Here is a 21,275-nt window from a genome sequence, read left to right as displayed (position 1 = left end):
TATGGCGCCTCAGATAAGGTAGGGATGGGACAACATACGGAGTAGACGGGCCTCCCCTCCCCTCCCCTCAACCCGAGGGCCCCTTTTACAGGTTGGGAGTCTGTTCCTACCTAGGCACCCAAGCTCCGGGACCTGGCCGCTCAGTAACGGGCGCATGGTGGGAACTGGCTCATCCAGGACCGGCTACGCTGGAATATACAACTCTCAGTTGCAGAATCAGCGATGTTTGCGACTCATGCTCCGTCCATAGGCTGAGAAGTGTATCAGCGCATTCAGAGAGCAGGCAGGGTTAGGCGAGTACGGCGCATTTGATGATGTTGCCGCTACTACGGCTGGCTGTAAGCAAGACCAACTCCTGGTTCTCGTGCGTTTTCCGGTGTAACCCATTGACAACCGATAGTGATGAAGACAGAAAAGTCGATAAAGTTCAGTAAATCAACTGATGATACAAATTCGCTTCTCGACACCCTCCTCCCGTGTTTGGGACCCCTACATCTCATCTTTTCCTATGGCTTTTCGTGACAATATCCTCTTCCGAACGATTTCCGGAAATAGTAAGATCCGGACGGCAGAGACAGCGGGGAAAAAAACCAAGAGTGGGTGGTAGGACGGATGTCTATAAGATGACGAAAAACGCAACTCCAAAGACAGAATACAAAGGCTAGACGGGCCATCAGTTCAGGAGAAAGGACGCGGACTGAGCGTTCAGTCAAGCATCCTACTTTGTATTCTAATTCGCAGACCTGGCACACCACCTGTCTGCCAAACAAGGTTCTCCGCTGCCATCGCGGGTTGAGATACCCGTGCGCCGCTCTCTCTCTTACACTCAAAGCTTGATTGACGTGGTTCTTGCTGCTGTCCACCGCTCGTATCCTTCTCTAGCTGGTGAGGTTTGAACTCGCAGCTGAGGGGACCTCTTGAAGCATGGTCTTCCCGGCTCAAGGGGCGGACAAATGCAGGTGCCGCGAAGTAAGAAAGTCAAAGTCAAAGCCCCCCCGCTGTCTGCTTTCTCGATCCATAGTAACACCAGAGTAGTTCACACGCTAAACATCTTCACCCTCCTCGCTCTTTCGCCTCTTCCGCGCTTAATCTTTCTATTTGGTTTAAACTCTGCTTTCCCGCGAACCCCATGCGGCTCTCTTCCATGCCTCGCCTCGCTACTCCCTCCCCCTGGCAAACCCTCATCGAGATGGATGTGAATCCAGAATCAGGGAAAAGGCACGGACTTCACTTCGCCATCATCAAGCAGGCCAAGACAGACAGACGGGCAGCCAACTTGTCGTTGACCAGCTGGGCTCATCCCTAGTTCCATCTGGCGATATTGGTGAATCGAGTCTTTCCAGTTCGTTAGTCTGATTGCGGGTTCCGTTTCGCCGTGCGTGATACTCGCTCATCTGAACGAGGGACGGCCCAGTCGACCTGTTTCTTTTTTCGTTTCCTCTTCTCTTGCCGCCAACTGGGATCAGAGTCTCGGCGGTACGAACCTGTTGGTGTGACGAGAATGACTCGGTCATGATGGCGAAGAATGGTGGTGTGCTCCGCAGACACACTTCCTTCGCGTGAATGCTCTTCGGAACTCTGTCTTCCCCTTCCCGTCATCCTATTTTGAGCCCCTGCTCGCAGCGGTTCATGACTTGTCTTTGGGAAGAGGGGGCCTGCGATGTGCGTCTTTTAGTTTGGCTCTATTCAAAAACGCATTCTTTCCCCCGTAATCGACCTGTTTAGTAGGTGCCGCCCGCCAAGTCAACATCTGCTTAAGCTGGCATGTTCACGCTATCCCATTCTTCATCTTGCCTTAGCCAAAACCACCGATCGCCAGCGAAGATTAGTATGGCAAAGCTTCCTGCAGACTCGTACGAAGACCAGAGAGGAGTTGTCATCGGCTCCGTAGTCTTCTGTATCATGTTTCCCACCACGCTGGTGGGTCTACGGATTTACACGAGAACAAAGGTCATTGAACTATTCGGCATTGATGACGTTCTTGCCATCGCTGGACTTGTGAGTCGTGTCAACAACGTCCTGGTTGGAAACAAGAAGGACTGACTGTTCTGAGGAAAGTTGGCTTTGATAGGCTGTGGAATTGCTATTGTAGCAAGTACGTCGTGTCACAAACCTCCTTGAATAAGAGGGTCCTGTTCATGTTGGCTAATGCGGACGGCAGTGACTGAACATGGCCTCGGGAGACATATCTCAACACTGGACAAAGCAGAGATCCCAGAGTACCTCCACGTGAGTTTCAGCCCTTTCCCTACCAGATATGTTCAAATTTCATCTGTTGGGTGCTCGCTCACACGGCTCTCCAGACCTTCTTTGTCTCCATCGTCTTCTACAACATTGCGCTTCTCTGTATAAAATTGTCTTTTCTGTTCCAATATTACCGAATCATGGCTGTTCCTAAGATGAGGAGAATTTACGCTGTCGCAATCGTCGTGGTTGGAGCATGGGCCGTTTCCCAGCTTCTCATCGCTACCTTCACCTGTATACCCGTCGAAGGGTTCTGGGACAAGACCATCAAGGCATATTGCATCCCTAACCAGCCGCAGTGGTATGTGAATGCGGCGGGAAATATTGCCACCGACGTCGCCGTCTTTGCACTTCCTCTGCCCATATTTTGGCATCTTAGTCTCCCCAGGAAGCAGAAGCTGCTCCTCATGGGGATATTCAGCCTCGGATTCTTGTGAGTGGTTACAAATTTTGTCACCGATCGTTCGACGCAGCATGTCGGTTTTCTAACAGTTACCAGTACTGTGGCCGTCTCTATTGTCCGCACCAAATATCTCAGCATCCAACAGGACTTCACCTGGACCAATGTTGAAGCTTCTCTCTGGTCGCTTGGAGAGATCTCTTCGGCCGTTACCTGCGCCTGCCTTCCGACTCTGCGACCCCTCATGACCAAACTGTTCCCGAGGATGATGGCTAGGGTGAACTACTCCTTGCACTCGGACACTCGTGGCACCCGCGATACCCGTGGCACATTCCCCACGAGTGCATATCCACCAGCCATCGTCAAGCCCGACGTAGAGATGGCCACCACGGAGTCGGCTGTCTCAAGCGCGCGGTCGAGCCACGCGAAGGAAGACAAGTCCGCCACCCACGTGTCGCCTTATTCAAATCAGCACCAGACCGCTTCGACCGAAAGCATCTTTGGTTTGGCAAGTGTACGAGAGGACGCAATCACCCCCGTCAAATCCAACTTCAGCCCCACGAGCCCCAGACCGACATGGTCCCCTTCTTCCAGCAAAGGATCTCAGGGCCGAAGAGAGATACGCAGAAATGGCTCTGTGATCTGACATGATTCGAGAGTGATGCTCGTTCAACAGCAAAAAGTTTCTATGGGATCTGGGCTGGTAAATCGAAGAGTGAATAATGTATCGTCAAGAGGCTTCCGAGATGCCGGTGTCATCTACAACGTGTGCCAGAGGGTGCCGAACGGGAGGAAAACGTCCACTTTTGATTGAAAAACGAAGCTCTCGATGTCTTGGATACATGATGGCATCTATCGACTTTTTAATACCCCGGTTAATAATCAAGTAATCATCTATTAAGGCCCCCCTGCCTCTCGCATTTGGGTATCTCTTGTGGGTTGTGTTCTACGTGCTCACATCATCTTTCATTCTTGGTGTGTTTCTCACCCACTCATCGCCCAAAACGCCACCAGGACCTCCCCTCCGGCTCTTTATAGCCTTCTTCCTGAACATTGTGCTTTCCAACAATTGTGAGGAACACTTGGTCTAGTGTTGTGGGACTGACGCTGTAATGCATGACACCCAGGTTCTCGCGTTGCTCCTCCAACATGACAGCCAGCTGACCAACGGCGCTGGAAGATACATCCTGGTCCGCCCGCTTGATTTCTTCAACTTTGTGGCCACTGAACGCGCTCAGAACTTCGCTCGCTGGCACGGAAAAGCGCATTTGGCCGTGGTAGGTCTTCTCCTCCACTTCAGCCCCAGGTAGGAATTTCTTAACCCAGTTACGAAGCCTCTCTGTTTCTTCTAGGGTGGTATGTGGCGCCGTCTTACTGATCAGGTGCACGTGAAGAGCATCCCCGAAGCGATGCCGAAGGCTGTCTGTCGTGCCAAGTGCCAGCATACGTTTCGCCAAGATCCCGGCCCGGCTCGCAAGGGCGTCGGCCTCCTCCATGCTGTGTGTCGTCAACAGGAGAGATCGCCCAGGAACCGTGGCCGCTAGCGTCTTCCACATGATACGCTTCGCAGCGGCGTCCAGGCCCGAAGAAGGCTCGTCTAACAATACCACGGTCGGATTGCCCATTAACGCGATACCGAGGCTTAGTTTACGCTTGTTACCGCCCGACAACGCGTGGGCCATGCGCGTCGAAAAGGCCTGGAGCCCAACTGCGTGAATCACGGCGTTGACATTGTGATCGATATCGGGAATGCCGCGGACGCGAGCGTAAAATTCCAAGTGTTGGCGCACTGTCATTAGATCCATCGCATCGTGTTGAGGGCAGACACCAAGGTGCGCCCGCGCAGCCGGCAAGTCGTGGATCACAGATCTATCCTCGACCAGTATGTCGCCGCCATTACGACTTGATTTGAGATCTCCGCGAATCAGAGAAATAGTCGTCGACTTGCCAGCTCCATTTGGTCCTAGGAGAGCAAAGACTTCTCCACGCTGAATGCCGAAGGTGACATTATCAACGGCAGTGTTCTTGCCGAAAGTCTTCGTTAGATGTATTACTCTAAGCCCATCATCGTTGTTTTGTGTCGTCGTGACTCTGTTCAGCTCGTTTGCCAGCTCCTCATCGGACGAGCTAGGATCTTCAGGTTCAGGATGTCGACGTTGCCAAAGTCGCCGTATGGACAAGCCAACAGAACCACTGTCAGCCCACACCAGAATGCCAAAGAGAAGAATGGACTGGATGACTAGGTACAATATGAGGCCACCGTATTGGAGCATTCCGCCCGGATTGGGCGCAAGCTGGCGACCATCACAGGCTGTTGAGAACAGGTTCAGAGTCAAGAACATAGCTCGAACAACCGAGCCAATGGGCGCGACGGCGGAGATGACAAAGTGGACGACAAGCAGATAATCGTCAACCCGAGTCACCGGCGCAAACGTTACCGTACAGAGGTATGCAACCAGATAGACAAGGAACATGACTGCTTGCCCTGCGGCAACCCAGGCGTATGTAGAAAGCTGCGTCTTACAGAAAAGAGAGATGACATAGGCCAAAAGGATAGCGGTCAGCCCGTAAAGCATGAATACGAGAAAGATGTAGCCGACATGATACCAGATGTTTGAAAGGGTCGCCCAGAGAATAGTCACCAGTGCTGTGGAGGCGAGTACAACGATGAAGTCGAACGCGAGATAAGCAAGCCATAGAGGCAATGGTCGAACACCATTGGAGTATTGCAGGCCTCGAACCATCCGCCGGCGTTCCAGACTCGGGTACAGGGCGAAGAACCCGGGGTAAGCCGAGAGAGCTATGCCGGTGTAAACGAGGAATTGCAGGGAGTTGCCGGTGTCAGGGTCCCAAGGAGTGGCGAAGGGTGCCCAGGCCATCATGAGTGTGACATTGCTCAGGAGCATGTTCATGAGATTCTGGGTCAGCAACGGATTGATAAGACCGTTGTAGTTAGCCATATAGGCCATGGTAGGTTCCATGCTGCCATCCCCAAACCAAAGACCACCTGGCAGTGTTTCAACCCGTCGCTCAACAATGGTGCTTTTGAAAGAGTCGAATGTTTCAGCAAAGGTGGCATTCTCTTCAAGCAGTTGCCTTGCAAAACCTAGTCCAGTGCCCGTACTGGATCCTAAGCCACCGCTGCCAGAGGCTGCGTTGAAAACCGGCAGAAGAACGCTTGCGGCGGTGTTCAAGTCCAACTTCGAAGATGGCCCAAGAACCAGTTTCCATGTGAAGTCTGTGAGACTGAAACCCTGGGTTTGGTCGAGCGAACGCTCTTCAGAGGGTGCGCATCCCGGCTTGTTTTGGCCTTTGATGAATAAAGTGACGAGGCCGGCGGCTGCTACGGGGAGAATGAAGGCGGCGAAGTGCGGAATCCAGTTGGTCTTGAGGATGGTGATGCGCTTCCGGAAGAGAACGGCTGCTTGCTGCATATAACCAATGCGATTGCCGTCAAGAAGTTTTAACCCTCCCGGAGATGCGACGCCAGTAGTATGAGCCTCGTCTGATGCTACTTTCTTCTCGTTGTATTCCGACGTCGTGTCAGACGCGGACGGGAAGTCTCCTGCTTCTCCTCGGACCTCCTCTGCCAGTTGCAGGAATACGTCCTCAATTGTAGGCCCAGAGAATCGGTATTTATGGATGTCGTTGGCCTCTAAGGTGCGGATAACCTGAGCAGCCAGGGTTGAGGATGGCGCGATATAACTGACAAGATCGAACGAGATCTTCTTTTGAACACCGTGGACATCAGGGCCATCCTTAATGCCAGTGTCCTTATGAACATGAACGCGATATCCACCGCCAAGACGGTCTTTCAGTTCGACGGAAGATCCATCAGCACGTAGTGTACCTTTCGACAAGATGGCGATATGGTCAGCCAGCAGATCGGCTTCGTCTAAGAAGTGAGTTGTAAGGACAATTGTGCGGCGCCCTCGCTCGGCCAAGAGGATGTCCCAGAGTTTTCGCCGACTGAGAGGGTCGATGCCGCTGCTGACTTCGTCGACACAACAGACAGCACTTCCTCCCGTGAGCATCATGCCCAGCTGGAGCTTTCTCTTTTGTCCCCCGGACAGAGTCTTGGACATGGCTTTCCGCTTCAGCTCAAGGTCAATCGATTTGATGAGGTCGCGAACTTCCTGTTTCGACGCAAGATCTTTCGGCGATTTGAGCCTGTTAAAGATCTGGATATGTTGCTCAACAGTGAGATCGTCCCACATGACATTCTTCTGAGGCGCAATTCCCAGCCCGCCGGTGCCATCAATGGTGATAGCACCGCTCGTCAGTTTGTTGGTGCCGGCAATGGAGTCCAAGGTTGTAGATTTGCCACTGCCATTGGCGCCCAAAAGGGCGAGGATTTGGCCTCGACGGATGTTCAGAGTCAAGTTGTTGACAGCGACAACAGGTTCGCGAGGGCGCGAAATGAAGGAAAACATGCGACGCAGTGCCGAGGGCTTATAAATCTTGCTGAAGCCATCGATACGGACAGCCGCCTCGGTTGCTGGGTCATTGGCCGAGCCGAACACGACGTTTCTGCCCTGGGTGGTAGTGCCGTGCAGTCTCGACTCGATGACTGCCCCAAGAAGGGGATACCCAAATACCTGGATGACCAGAAATACCCATAACACGATTCCAGTGAGTTGCCACGGGCTACCCGGAGGAACCTGTTTCAGATTCGTCGGAGCGTCACCTGATTCGTAACGGGCCATGTATGTAATAAAGTACACATAATTACACGGCGTGAATAGGAAACTGAGAATACCAACAGTGGCGGTGCTAGGGTAGGAAATGGATTGGGCGAGAATCCCAAGTATGATAATGATCAGAACAGCAGCGATGCCGCTGATTTGGGCCTTTTTGAAAAAAGAGGAGGCCAAGATGGAAAGAGAGGCCATGGCTATTCCGTTGAGAACATGATAGACCAGAACAGTGGCCACACTCGTGCGAGCAAAGACACCGGCTCGAAGTACTAGAGAACCGACGATCCATCCAGGAAGGTAGATGAGCACAAATGCGAAATGATAAGAAACGATGCGGGCCGCCTGGGCATGCCATCGTTGCTTGACAGGCATCATGGCGTCGAGGAGTCGGGTCATGCCACTCTCACGTTCGGTCGCGATGAATCCGGTGAGATGGTAAGTAACAAACAAGACGCTGGTCATGAAGGCAACGCCCATCCAGTTGGTAATGGCGCTCTGGTACCGGATACGAATCTGAATGGCACGTTCTTCCTGGGTCATGCTCGTAAAGGGATATTCGGTCACCGTGTTGGGCAGAGGGCCTTGCTGGACTTGCGAGGAGTTGGAACTGGCGACTTTGGCGATGGCAGCATCAACTGCACGTTGCAGAGGTAAGAGGTAGATCTGAGCGTCATTCCTGTCCGAGTCGACGTCGACGACCATTGATCGCAGTGCGCCATCGCTGCGCAAGGTATAATTCCAGTAATTGCCGGTGCCCTCAGCGGGGGAAGAATGGAAAACAACGGCGCCATAGCATCTGGAAACGCCGCGAAGGTTGCTGCGGCAGTCTGTACCCAGGTCAGCTGTAGATGACCGGCGTAGGGCTTTCCTGTCGACGCTCTCGACGGATTGAGTGAGCGTGTCGATGACTTTGTCGATGTCCCCGCCGATGAGACCGTTGTTCACGAAGACAACGGTCTGTCTACCGGTGCTAGCTGCGGCATCGAGGGCATCCGGTAGAGAACGAATCTGCCTTGGGTCGGAAACGCCGTAGACGGCTGGGGGGACGAAAAGATTCTTTGCGAAGCTGAAAAATGTCGTCAAGGCGATAGGGAGGATGAATGCAATGAAAATGGCCGCGATGGAGTGGCGGCTGATTATCCTCCAATTTTTGACAGTCAAAGTCCAAGTCTGGCGTAGAAGCGCCATCATGGGCGAGAGTCGCCTCGGGCGGCTACGTCGTCGTTTCCCGTTCTTGGTATCGATTCGCGTATTTTGTTGTTGACGGTGCCGACGTGAGGATGCGATTTCGCGGACGTTTTGGGATGAGCAGAGGCTCGCGATGAAGCCTGGCTGAACAAATGTGCGAAAGAGAGTGGAATTTTCACAAATCCAAGCCGTACCTTCTCTTGTTACTCCAACGACCTCTCGAGGCGGCGTGTGAGCCACGACAAGGGGGTAGGAAGAATGAAGACGAAATGGATGTACGTATTAGGACGAAATAGACGAGACGAACATTGGGACGAGGAAGACCCTTGGAGACACGGCGTAGGCACGGTGTCTTGGGGTGTGATGGATCACTCTGGATGAACTCTCGACCTGGAGCAAGACACCTCGGGATTAGGTCAGACTGCCGTCGCGAGCGATGAGGGACCGGAGAAGAATGATTTCTCCTGGCGCCGTGCCGTGCGTGCGTGGCTTGCCTAGGTAGGCAAGGCACACCGAACTGAACTGAACTGAAAAGGCAGCCGACGCGCGACGTGCCAAGGTGGGAGTCAAACTGGGGTTCGCCTCTTCCACCGGGCGTTTGGTCTTCGTAATTCACAGCTGAGGTATCCACCCACTACCTACCTTACCTACCTTACGTTACCTTAATAATAAGGTAGTAGGTAAGGTAAGGGAGGCAATAAACGACGGTAATTGGCCCGAATACCGGCCGGCGGCACTGAGGTGACCCCCGACCCGTCCATGCTCGCGCTGGACCCTGGCACAGATGTCTGGGCCACGGATAGGTACACAATTACCTACAACGAGATGCACATCCCACCCTTCCGCCAAACATGATGATAGGTACTCAGCAGCAACATCATCGCCGCGACTCGAGGCAGCAAGTGTAAAATGCAGTCTTACGGCTACCCACTTGCACCGTTGTTGGGCGGAATCTCGCCAACGAAACGGGATCCAGCACAGCCTCCTCCGCTAATCAGACAGCCGTTTGTGTCTCGGGCTTTGATCGTTGCAGTGGCTACTTCAATCCTTCATGTTTCTTGGCCCCCGACGTTGGGCGGGATCGGACTTGGTCGAAGCTCGGTGTGGCTTCGGGCCAAGCCGCACCGTGCAAATATCGTTGACGTCGGTCCAGAACGGTCAAGAATGTCTTGAATCCATCGATTATACCAGCCCACCAATCACATCGCACTATCTCCCCAGAGGTCAAGTCTATCACGTCCTCCCCAAAGTGCCAAGTTCTGCCTCGTCGTTGTTCAAAATTGCTGCTGCCCTGGGGTATCTAGACTCATCATCTCCTCTGTCATCGGCTCCCTTGACTCGCCCTGCGATAGTGTAGGTGATCGTCATCTACTCCACTAGGAATCCTCCTCCACCGTCCTCCTCCTCCATGTCATACTCCTCTGTAACGTCGCTCGGTGCATCTTCAACTTCTTCGTCTTCGTCTTTCTCCGCCCCGAGAACCGAAACGTCTTCTAACCCCATGTCGCCATCCTCGCCATCCCTTTCGGTGTTCTCTTCCCCCTCGTTAGCTGCAAAGCCTCCGCTTTCTTCCACATCCACATCCTGAGCGGCGAAGCCTACACCGCGGTCGCTGTCGACATCCTCATCCCCAGCAACGAAGCCTCCGTCACCGCCCTCTTCCTCTTCTACTTCCACTTCTTCAGCCACGAAACCCCCACCGCCATATTTGCTCTCGTTACCAACCATGAAACCTCCAGATCTGCCTTGACTCGCATCTTCTTCAACTATAAAGCCTCCCCCAAATGCCTCGTCCTGGGCAAGACATCCCCTACCTTGGTTATCACCCTCAACCATGGAGCCGCCTGTTGCCATACTTTCTTCACGCTCTGACATTTCCGCGATTTCCCCAACCATTTCCCTCTCCTCTTCGGCTCTCTCTTCGGGGTCCACTCCGGCCCATACGCGCTCCCGGATCCGGAGTGCCGTAAGAAACCTCTTCCACATTCGGATCGCAGCCAAAGACCTCTTGCTCCGCTCTACTTGTGCTTCCACATCTCCCAAACCCTCCATCACAGCCCGAACGGCTTCTTCATGCTCTCGTGCTACTACTACGCCATTCAGCACAGCTGTACCATGCTTTCCCTTGAAATTGAACCCTGTCAACGCCGGCGCGTAGTCAATCCCTAGTATGTGAGCGGCGCGCGCAGCAGCGTCGAATTCGTCCGTGACGTGAACTCCACCTTGCGGCACCATGCTCGCCACGTATAAATCAATGTTCCCAAACTTGTTCTTCGGCACACGACCATTGATGACTGGCGGGGCATGGTAAAGCTCTGTCTGCTCTTCGGTAAATACCGGCATACCTGCCGCGTCTCTCTCATCTCCGCCGTATCCATCGTCAATAAACTCGCCTGGCCTGGCGTTGGATCTTCGAGGAAGAAATTTGACCGGAACTTCCATAGGCTTGACTTCGCGTCCGTAGCTGCGGTACCATTTGTCCCTACTACGCGCAATCCGCACGTCCCTACGCCGGTAGACCTTCTCCAACGGCGCTTTGCTTCCCGCCGAGACCGTCCCGGCGGGCTGCGCTTCTGGTATAAGAACTTCATTGCGCCGCAAATGCCTTTCCAGCGCAAATACGGGGTGGTCCTTGAAGTCTGCCACGTTTCTTGGCATAGGTTCACGGCCTTCGACAGCCATCAATTCGTTGTCTTCAATCTGATCAAGATCTGTTTTTGGACGTCGAGTGAACGGTTTAAGAGCCTTGCGCCACCACCGGTCACCTCGTTCAACAGCAGTTTCGACACGCAATCTTCTTGTCTTTGCCGCATATGCCTTGGCGTACCTCCTGGTCACGTCTCGCGCAGTACCGTCAGATTCAAAGGCAACCACATAGGTCATGCAATTTTCTCGGTCGGAGGCCGGTGGCTCAATGGCACGAGGTTTCCACATCGAATTTGTAACCAGCGGATCCACAGGCTGCCATTTCTGATGAGCAGTATCAAGAACTTCTACCCAGTAAACCGGAAATGGCGACTCGCGGATATTAATCGGAGTCTCTTTCAGCTGTCGACCTTTCGGGGGTGATGCTGGTATCGACGGTAAGTGGTAAGCCGCGGCGTTTGGGTGGCCAAGCCGTCGCAGAGGCGAAGCTTTGCTCATATCTGACGACGATGATCCTTCTCCAGCCATTGAATACTTGGCTACCTGTGCCTGAATCTGTTCTGCTCTTGTAGGCTTTGATGGTGTCTTCAGGCTACGGGGTTTGGGGAGCGTTGGACCACCTGAGGCGAAAGAGAGTGGCTGCAGAGAGCAAACCAAGCGGGCGCGGATCCCAGCAGATCGCAGCAGGGCACAGTATAGCTGAGCACCAACATCTCGAGAGCCTTGTAGCTTTCTGGCAGCCTCCCTGAAATTAGATCTTTCCAAGCATGAGTCCATATTGCTCGGCGGTTCGTACTTACAAGGTGAGTCAGCCATGATGTGTCTCGAGACAGTGTGGAAGCGGCCTACGTACCTTGGAGATGTGCTCGGGGTCCTCAGCCCAAAGAGCCCGGCGCAATCCCTTTTCTATGATATGAAACTTGGCCTTGAAAATGGACCCAGCTTGTTCAAGACCAGTTTTGAGAGATTGTGTTTGGCCAAATTGTGGCAGATCAGATGATGGGTTCAGATAATTGACGATCTTCTTGGTCAAAAGAGAACGCATTGATTTCTGTACTTCTCCATCGTCGCACCATCGGTTTCTCAAAGCGCAGTGCAGCATCAGGCAGAGCAGATGTGTCCGATGTACTGTTATGCGGCGTTCCCTCTCCTCTTTCGAGATAGGCTTTCTTCTATCGGCGCCCTTTTTGGCTGCAGGTGTTGTCGGCGTATGGGCTGATAGATTGAGTGTAAGCTTCTTCGGTTCCTCTGTAACCTCCACATCCGGGTGTACGGCGCCCAAATCGACATCCTCGAATTCGATGTCATCTTCGGATTCTTCCTCGTCTGAATCTCTTTCCATTGTCTGGAAAATAGGTGGGGGGAGAGCGACGTCTTCAAATTCAATATCTTCATCATCTTCGTCTTCGTCCGGCTCTGGGGCCTTGGGCGGATCGACTCGGGCAGTCTTCTCTCCAGGTCGCTTAAGCTTCTTCAACGGCGGCTCGGAGGGAGCTGGAGTGGAAGGACCAGTACCAGCGCTTGCCTCAAGCAGCATCTCTTGGTAGACATTTGGCAGGCCGGGGGTGGCGGGCTGCGACCGAGATGCCCTGGTTCTTTTGCGGCCAGCCATCATGGCAATCGACCAGGGAAGGAAAGACTTCAAGTGGACGGCGGCGATTGCAGAAGAATTTGCATATGCTACGAAAGTGTCGATAGGTCTTCGAAAGACTGCATGACTGGCGGCGATGTTCACTGAAAGCCGTTGGTGATAGACAGGCAAAGCTCGACTTCTTGACTCGTCGCGGTCGCTCCTGCTAGGCTGACACTGGACACTGGGCGCACAACGTCATGAGCGCACGGGCCATTATCGCGCGCGCGTGGCATACACTACATGCACGTACTACGGATACACACAGCAATAAATGTGACTCTTATACTTGGGTACGTCGGGTACTTCAGGCCTAGGGCAACCATTTTCGTCTCCCCAGCGCGCACTGGCCCTCCCTCCTCCAAGTGTCCGCGCACTGGCGCCAAATTACTTCCGACATAGTATCAATATGGGTTCCTGATCTTGGAACGATACACATTTTGCGGATACGCAGGTCTTCAAATGAACAGCTGCTGTCCGCGCCCGGTGCAGGATCAGTCGCGATAGAAGAGAGTCGTGTCCAGAGGTATTCTCTCGCCCATCCAGATGGCGCGTTGTGTGTGGTTGCGCAGCTCAATGGCATTGTGGTTGCCCTCTTCGTCTGTGTTGGGATGGACGAGTACTGACAGGGGCCCTCTGTAGATGGCTAGCCACGGGATAAAGGCACCGAACTGTGCAGGCGTGAAGAGATTGACCTCGAACATGGCGACAGGGTGCGGGCCGACGGGCTTCTCCCAGAATCGGTAAATTCTCAGCTCAGGGACTAAGATAGTAATCATCAAGTCGTCAGTGAGAGCTATTTCTACTCGGTCCTTGATCCGACTTACACTCTCGTCGAATGCGCTCCCACAAGTCCTTGGCATGCTTGACCTGGTCCGGGTTATTCTGGAAATGGTAGATGTGGATGTCACTGTATTGATGTTAGTCCTACGGGTAAGGAAGGTCGAAGCTCAATGCCGCTTACAAGCCTCCTCGACGCCCATTCGAAAGCGGAGCCGGGAACGACTCGTACGCCTCGCTCAGCCCTTCACGTGGGGGATTTCTGAAGCTTTTGCCATCTTCGTTGAGATCGCTGGGTAGAGGAGGTGCATTTCCGTAGCCCTCGGATGGCGACACGAAGGTGTAACGCGGGGGATTGGTGGCCATTTTAAGAGATGATATTAGGTAGTCTGTGTGGTGGCTTTTTAGCTTTGGAGGTTTGAGGTTGGTTGGTTGGTTGGTTGGTTGGTTGGTTCAATCGGGGTTCCACGACAAGGATACTTGTCTTATTGGCAAGACTGCTCATCATCCATTAGGGGTTGCCGACTGCCATATATACTAGGTACTCGTGGGGTGCAAGAGAAGGCAAGCTGCTTTATTATCTGTGCCATTTGGTAATTACTACTGAGGTTTCCACTGGTAATTCTGGACGTGTCCAATTGTTACCTTGAGGTGTGCACTGACGCCATGCATCTTTGGTAAGCACACTAATTTCTAAGCAGCCGCGCGCGCAGAAAAGCGTCAGTCTCTCCTCACTTGGTACACGGCGTACCGACTCATCCTGGCCGTGTCTCCGAACCCGGGGAGCGAGTCCACCGCGGCCACATGCTCCCACCATACTTTCCACTTTGTTCCCGTCTTCGCCCCCGCTTCGTCCCATAAGCGCTGGAAGCTGGCTTGATCGTGCAGATACATCCGGCGCCCCCTGTTGTCGCTTTCCTTCGGCTCCGTAGTCCCCAGATGCCGTCCGAAGACAAGCCCGTCTTGAAGTCCCGGCTTGAGGAACTTGATGATGCGTTCCGCTGCCATTACCTGTTGCTTCCAGTTGAACAAGTGGAAGAAGGCATTGGCCCAGATGATGCTGATTTGTCCGTTAAGCACAGAGAGACCCGTGTCGGCCGGGTCCAAGATGTCACCCGCCACAAGCGTACCCCGGAACCGGCCCTTGTCCCGGAACAGATCGTAGCCGATGTCCAGAAACTCGCGTTGCACATCCGCTCCGTAAAGCCGGGAGCTATCAACACCGTCGTGTGCGAGTTGCCGGAGAGCTTGCCCGACGCAAGTGCCCAGGTCCAGCAGCGTGTCTCCCGAGTCCGCTTGAGTTAGTCGGCCTAGGACTTTTTGATACAACGCATCCTGTGGATCGGCCAGCAGGAGAAACCGCCAGCGCCCGATGCACGGGTAGTGGAAAACCTTCCACAGCGAGTCGCGCTTTTCTTCGTCAGCCTTCGGTCTCATCCTATGATCGCGCCATCGACCTACAATCCTTCGTATGTGGTTGTCCATCTCCCCTGCGGGAATGCCACTGTAGTCTCGGAGAAGAGCGCGGGACGCTTCATACCCCTCAGGCAGATCTTTCTCGTACATCCATGTTTGCTCTGCGGGCACGTCCGCACTTTCAAAGAATTCTTTTGTCATTTGAGGACTCTGGCTCGTTGGAGATCACAGTTGTGTGTTTGAAATGAGGGCGCTTGGCCGACTTTATCTTGCTGATGCCCATCTGACATGGCTTGTTTCACTGGCGATGCTCGGTGCGAAACCGGCGACTGCTGCCGATGAGCCGCACTTCCCCTCTTTGCGTCAACAATTCCATCCAGCAAGACATGCACTAGCAATCTCACCATGTGCAGCTTGCTGGAAGCCATGAGCTACGACATGCCGGTCCAGATCTGCACGCACAACATGTGCTTACTTACGTAGTCCAAGCGTGATGGGAAGAGCACATCGCCTCCAACCTTGCTGATATGCAAGTCCTCATTCAGGTACCGAAGCTCACTTAGGGCGTAAGATACTATTGGTCATTGGCAAGTTCAAGTGACAGGGCGTCGCATTCAGCCCCATCTTATCAACATTAAACTTGTTGCCTCCCGAAGTCTGGAAATACCTCATGTTAGCAACCGGGCGGGTTCCATGCAAAAAGAGCAAACACAATCGCAAAGACAAGGGGATAGTGGCGACATGGATGGCGGAGAATATGTGATTTTGTCTGATTAGGCATAGTGTCCTTTTTCTGTTTCCATCAACAAGTGACTGCAGATGCAGCCAGTACGGACACTCGAGTCCCTCCATCCCTAAAAGATGGTGGACCCCGTATCGGTCACCACTATTCCAACAGATGGGCCAGGCATGGTCTTTTCAGTTCATGGTTGCCGTTGAAGATCGAACTCGAGCCGAGCCTCCTAGTCTCTGTATTGGCCTTGAGGAATGTAAGTCCAGTCTGATATGTATGCTGGTGTTGAGCCAAGCCCTCCATTACTTGTGCAATACACACCAACAAAGACGCCTACATCACATTAGCAGGGATTTTCATCACAAACCTAGATCAAGTACCTGTAAAGCCCCAGCTTAGAGCATCATTCGACGCATACACCAGTGTCTTCATTCGAGAAGCTGCATTGGCCGGGCCGGCCGAAAAAGAATAGTGCGTCAGGTTCGCGGCCTTCACCTCTAGCCTGACTGGCGAGGCTACCCATTCTTCCGGCACTGGAGCTGTGATTTCGTCTGGGACGGGAGAATATGACTCGCCCCGAAATCTTAAATGTAATTCCAGTTTTTCGGAATCATCCCCCGTAGTCAAGTTATACCCCGGAAGCGCCCGCGTGGTTCCGTTTGCTGGCAGTAAAACCAAACTCAAGTCGAGATGATGATTTTGCGTTAGGAAGACAGAGATGCCGACCTCTTCCTCTTCTAGCGTGGGTGAAAAGTCTATTGTTACGCCATAAGTGAAGAGTGTATCCTGCTGTCGCCTACCCACGAACGTTTGCCCGCCAGGACCGGCGTAATTGCCATTGCGGGCTGTCAAGTTGAGCTTTGACGGCATGAGACGTAGGCTGTTGGAACGCTCAGGTGGTGATACTGTATATGAGCTTTCGACGGGATAACGCCAGTGTGTGAAATGAGCTGGCAGTGCTGAACCAGCCTCGAACTCAACACTATCAGCTGCAACTTCGCCCGACATGACCCAGTGGCTAAACTCGTCAGCCAAGTACCAGAGACAAGAGCCAAATGTCTTCTTACCCAGAGCCCTCAATATCTAGATTCGCTGGTGGCATGGGCCAACCACTCATCTTGCCCTGAATGGGCGACATTTGCGGCCATTCTCCCTCTCGCCAGGTTACGGCGGTCAGGACTGTTTCACGGCCCATGGGAAAGTAAACCCACTCAGGGCCAGATCTTGTCGATAGCGCGACACCCCACCTTATTCATGTTAACATAGGCATCCACAATACTCAAACGACTTACCAGTTTCCTGAATCATCCTGGAAGAGGTCGGCATGTCCGACAGTCTGGACTGATGAGTTTTGGTATGCCATTCAGGCTGCTAGAGAGAAATACAACACAGTAAAGCTCGCGAAAACTTACAGTAGGAGGTTGTGTTTGCATTGGTGAGAATTGGGTTGGCCGGATTTGACTCATATGGACCCCCAACATTCTCCGAACGAGCTATCGTGACCATGTGGCCGACACCAGTACCGCCTGGTCCATGTCAGCGGCGATTCATACGCATGAATGTTGAGCCATTGCCTTCTGCAGCTAACAGGTAGTAGAGACCGTCTTTCAAGTATATGTGTGGCCCTTCAGGCGCCTACAACAGGGTTAACTGTCAAGTGCCTCGGTGTCCATGAGTCTGTATAAAGTCACCATGCCACCCGTGCCATTCCAAATTGTTCTCCATTCCCCAACCTCACCAGTATCGAGGTTCGCTTCAGCTTGCTGTAGCCAAGGACTTGCTACTGTTAGTCACACTGCACGGAATTCAATCTTTTGGCTCACGCGTGAGACCTACCCAATCTTCCAGGCATGTGCCCCGTTGATGTATGTCTTCCCGTCTTTGTCCCAGAACGGCTCCGTGTCGTAGCCCACGAACTCAAAATGGGTTGCATTCGACCACGAAGAATCTTCATACGGATTGTTGCTCTTGAAAATTATCTGCGATAAAGTGAGCATAAAAGCCCCCGGGACCAACGGCGAGGGCGGAGTGGACGGACATTATCCCACCTGGAATCGTCATCTGCTGGTCTATCATCGTCGACGAGGGTCGTCACTAGCCAGAAGGTCTCGTCGTGAAAACGCAATGTTGGTGCCCAAATGCCACTGACTTAATTAACACCAGTAGCCATGGACGTTGATGGCGGAGGACTGACCTAGTCGAACGATTGGTCTCGACCAGACGTGGAAGCTGATGCTCTCGATTAAGAGCATGACCTGCGTCCCATGAGCACGGATTATTGAGATGAGCTGCTTGGGATATACCTATTAGCTTCCAGTTCTGCAAGTCTTTGCTAGCATGGAGGGGAATGCCCGGAAAGGCGTTGAAGCTCGAGGAGGCGCAGAAGAAGGTGTTGTCCCATTCCGGGACAAATGTACAACTTGGATCCGGGTGAAATCCAGGAATGGCAGGGTTATAGAAGGTTGAATTAGACGCCAAGGCCGTCCCACTTGGAATAAGAAAGATACACCACGTCGCAACTAGCCACCGAATACGTGTTGATAGAGAACTCATATTGCACATACAACCGCTTCTATGATATGACACAAAAATTCTTCAATCGCGAAGTAACGAGGATATGATTTAAACTTATACCAGCCTGGTCGATCGTCTGTCAATTTGTGGTGCATGAGGAGGAACGCTAAGTGCCTTTATCCAGTGCAGATGCATCACCCCGCAGTCGTTCGTTCCGGGTGACATCACGCTGCAGGATTTGAGCTTTCGGAAAATTTTTGCTGGAAATCTTTACTCGACTGAGATTTTTTGCGTTGTTATCTTGCCCCTTCTCTTGAAATTAGCAGAGTCGAGGATGACGGGGAAGCCGTGGAGGCAGCAGCTGCTGTTGCCGGCTGGGGGCTTGGGTGACGACTTCAGTATACTGGGAACGCTGAAGCTCAAAAAGAGCAGATACCGTACTCGCAGGCTACATACTGGGGCGAAAAATCATTGAAAATGGTCCAGATAGAGATCGAATTATCACCTACAAGCCGAGGAAACAGAGTATGATAGCCTTCACCGCGGTTATCGTAGAATACTAGACAGAAGACCGCAAGAGCTGTGTCCGTCTATCACGATCGCTCCTTACCTCGGCTGATCCCTCTGTCATTGATACTTGGATGAGATCACTTAGACCAACGGGATTGGGGTGCAGGCTTGGAAACTCCATTCGATTGGTCCCTGCCTGTACTGTCACAGCTTATGTTTGTAGGCCGACCTGTTCCCCGCCATGATGAAGACGCGGGGACTGAGTATTAATCCCGGTCAATGGCGGGGTTTCTTGGTCGTGTATGTTGGTTCATTGTCACGCTAGAAGCAAGCTGACCTGAGATAGGGCGGATTTGGACATCTGGCTTGCTGGAGCGATGGACCTCATTGTATTCATTCACGTGGCATTTCCTCTCACCTGCAGAACTCAAATGTTCCCTCGCCAGCTCTAGAGAGGCGTGATCAGCTGGTTCTCGCCTCTATGCTGGGAACCGCGAGTAATACAGAGGGAAGATCAGCGGGTTGATGATGATAGTAATTAACCCCCACGGTCGAAACAACGCAATGGGGGCCATGAAACGGAGGGGCAAAACCAAGTTAGTAGTAGTCTTTGAATCGACCGACGAATTACATGCAGTCTATGTTCTGTCTCCAAAAGCCCAGAAATGCAGCGGCCGTCGCATTAAGCCTATACAGCAGGCACTGTTGCCTGCGAAGAGAATCGAATTCCGAACTCGTTGACGGCGTGAGAGTCTTTACTTCCGTTATGCACCTTCCTCAGCAAACGCCGCGCCCCTTTTTTAGAGGTTAGGCGGGGGACTGCCTCCAAAACGCCTTCTACCTTATGCAGGTCATCCACTTCGAACGCAGCACCTCCATCTCTGCAGTTCTCCTCCATTGTGGGACCTCTCTTCTTCCTTCAGCGTCCTCTTTTCGGACGTTATTCGTCCCAGGTCCACACAAGCCGTGTGGCTACCGCGAGGCTGGCATCATCTGAAAACGCCTCATCTTTCAGAGCTCAGATTCAGCACCGTTCGTCTCAACGTTCATCGGGTTCCCGTTCTGTGCTTGCCGCTGCAGGCGAAGACGCGCGTTTCCACGCAGGGCACGGCGTCTGGGGGCAGGTCTTCCATTGCCATTCATGTTTTCGTCCTCCTCGTCCGAATCGGGATGCTCGTCAGCATATAGCCGCGCCTCGTCCAACTCCGTCATATCATCCGGTCGGTCCCTGAGCCATTGCATCCGAGGGCCAGATTTGGCAATCTCTGAGACGCGGAAACCGTAAATGCGAGGCTCATATATCCGGCCCGCTCCTAACCCGGGGGCAATGTTCTTGGAGTACATTCCGTTGACCGCCTCGAGTGAGTCGTCATTGATGCGCGCACCGCCGCTGCTGAGTACTTCAGCTCCACGCTTGGTCAAGTCGTACTCAGGGAATGTGAGAAGAAACAGAGCACCAAAAGTGCGGCCGAAGAAGGCACCGTCCACAGTCTGAAACCTGCTGTTGGGGGGAACGTAAACATCGAGGCAGGAAGGACAGAACAGCTTGACAGTGTCTTCGCCTGGAATGTCGGACAGGCCAACAGGAAGCGTCCTAGCTTGGTCGCAGTTCGTGCGTGGGCAGCAGCCGAAATGTCCCAACTCGTACTTCTCGCTCATTTGCTGTATGCCTGCTCTCGAGCAGATAAAGCGCTGGTGAATCAGGCCATAGAGCATCTCGGAGGAGGACTCGATCACGCTGAGGTCGCTGGCCATCCGACTGTGCTGTCTTCGGTCATGCCTGGGCCCGAGCCGGTCTTGATCTCCCGAGTCGTTTTCTTCCTCGTCCTCCTCGTCTTCTTCTTCCTCCTCATCATCCTCCTCGGGTTCCACGTCCAGAATCATCTGCACAAAAGAAGAGTTAGCGTAAGAAAATGCTTGGGGTGCTGCGGGGGTGGCAAATTGGGAAATCCAGGAGAAGCTGATGGATGGTCATGCGTACCTCGAGTGCCTCCTTGTACATCGCAACTTGGTTCTGCAAACCCGTGAGGTTGAAGTCATCTTCAATGAACTCCTCCGAGACCTCAGCAAAGTACTCATGACCGAGTAGGGAACAGAAGGAAGATATCCAAGACTCCGGGGCCCCCGAAGAGGTGGACATGTCGTCGAGGTAATCCAAGGTGAAGGTATTGAGGGGGTGTCGGGTAGAGCAAGGCAGTTGTCGCGTGAGCGAACACGCGTTATCCGACGGATGGGATTGAAGTCGCTTCTATCCGTACGAGTTGAGTGTGTGTGATAACCCAGCAGCCAACAGGAGCGGCGCGAAGATGGCGGGGTAGGTGAGCGTCAAAAGGTCAGACGCGGCGCATGTCGAGCGCAAAGCACAGCAAGGTCGGCGGCAGTGGTAAAATCGAAGATCGACGTTGGTTTCGCGAGAGATCGGACGTTCCGCGCGCAGCCAAGGTTGGAGTCGAGATATACTTTTTTTCGGGCCTCTTTTTGCTGAGGGAGAACGAGGTTGTATTTTGGGGAGCCTCT

At 53.1% G+C, this 21,275-nt stretch overlaps 7 protein-coding genes across 7 annotated transcripts; 1 reads left to right on the top strand and 6 right to left on the bottom strand.

Annotated features, from left to right (window-relative positions):
* Positions 1-1,830: 1,830 nt before the first annotated feature.
* CGCA056_v014447 (Satratoxin biosynthesis SC1 cluster protein 4) lies at positions 1,831-3,290 on the top strand (the record flags this gene model as incomplete). Its single annotated transcript, XM_037329689.1, has 5 exons — positions 1,831-1,998; positions 2,059-2,095; positions 2,162-2,229; positions 2,304-2,677; positions 2,744-3,290. 5 exons carry the CDS (start codon positions 1,831-1,833, stop codon positions 3,288-3,290), a joined length of 1,194 nt encoding a protein of 397 aa, XP_037171574.1.
* Positions 3,291-3,636: 346 nt separating this feature from the next.
* On the bottom strand, positions 3,637-8,529 carry ABCA3-1 (ATP-binding cassette sub-family A member 3; the record flags this gene model as incomplete). The annotated part of the gene is made up of 1 exon (XM_037329688.1): positions 3,637-8,529. The coding sequence occupies one exon, from the start codon at positions 8,527-8,529 to the stop codon at positions 3,637-3,639; it is 4,893 nt and encodes a 1,630-aa protein (XP_037171573.1).
* Positions 8,530-9,897: 1,368 nt separating this feature from the next.
* rhp41 (DNA repair protein rhp41) lies at positions 9,898-12,787 on the bottom strand (the record flags this gene model as incomplete). Its single annotated transcript, XM_037329687.1, has 2 exons — positions 9,898-11,970; positions 12,029-12,787. 2 exons carry the CDS (start codon positions 12,785-12,787, stop codon positions 9,898-9,900), a joined length of 2,832 nt encoding a protein of 943 aa, XP_037171576.1.
* Positions 12,788-13,299: 512 nt separating this feature from the next.
* Y212 (putative 21.2 kDa protein) lies at positions 13,300-13,951 on the bottom strand (the record flags this gene model as incomplete). The annotated part of the gene is made up of 3 exons (XM_037329686.1): positions 13,300-13,568; positions 13,633-13,715; positions 13,770-13,951. The coding sequence occupies 3 exons, from the start codon at positions 13,949-13,951 to the stop codon at positions 13,300-13,302; spliced, it is 534 nt and encodes a 177-aa protein (XP_037171575.1).
* A 354-nt stretch (positions 13,952-14,305) lies between these two features.
* trt5-1 (Methyltransferase trt5) lies at positions 14,306-15,202 on the bottom strand (the record flags this gene model as incomplete). The annotated part of the gene is made up of 2 exons (XM_037329685.1): positions 14,306-14,995; positions 15,047-15,202. 2 exons carry the CDS (start codon positions 15,200-15,202, stop codon positions 14,306-14,308), a joined length of 846 nt encoding a protein of 281 aa, XP_037172413.1.
* A 761-nt stretch (positions 15,203-15,963) lies between these two features.
* On the bottom strand, positions 15,964-17,774 carry CGCA056_v014442 (Non-reducing end alpha-L-arabinofuranosidase BoGH43A; the record flags this gene model as incomplete). The annotated part of the gene is made up of 9 exons (XM_037329684.1): positions 15,964-16,067; positions 16,115-16,752; positions 16,802-16,981; positions 17,027-17,075; positions 17,147-17,260; positions 17,288-17,369; positions 17,426-17,510; positions 17,571-17,713; positions 17,769-17,774. 9 exons carry the CDS (start codon positions 17,772-17,774, stop codon positions 15,964-15,966), a joined length of 1,401 nt encoding a protein of 466 aa, XP_037171577.1.
* A 1,995-nt stretch (positions 17,775-19,769) lies between these two features.
* On the bottom strand, positions 19,770-20,898 carry ckb-1 (Casein kinase II subunit beta-1; the record flags this gene model as incomplete). The annotated part of the gene is made up of 2 exons (XM_037329683.1): positions 19,770-20,642; positions 20,740-20,898. The coding sequence occupies 2 exons, from the start codon at positions 20,896-20,898 to the stop codon at positions 19,770-19,772; spliced, it is 1,032 nt and encodes a 343-aa protein (XP_037171581.1).
* Positions 20,899-21,275: the final 377 nt, after the last annotated feature.

This window comes from Colletotrichum aenigma (genome assembly GCF_013390185.1).
Source record: "Colletotrichum aenigma strain Cg56 chromosome Unknown KSG_Cg56_contig10, whole genome shotgun sequence".
NCBI classification, from domain to species: domain Eukaryota; kingdom Fungi; phylum Ascomycota; class Sordariomycetes; order Glomerellales; family Glomerellaceae; genus Colletotrichum; species Colletotrichum aenigma.
Note: the sequence above shows the minus strand (reverse complement) of the source record. Positions and strands in the feature narration are given on the sequence as shown.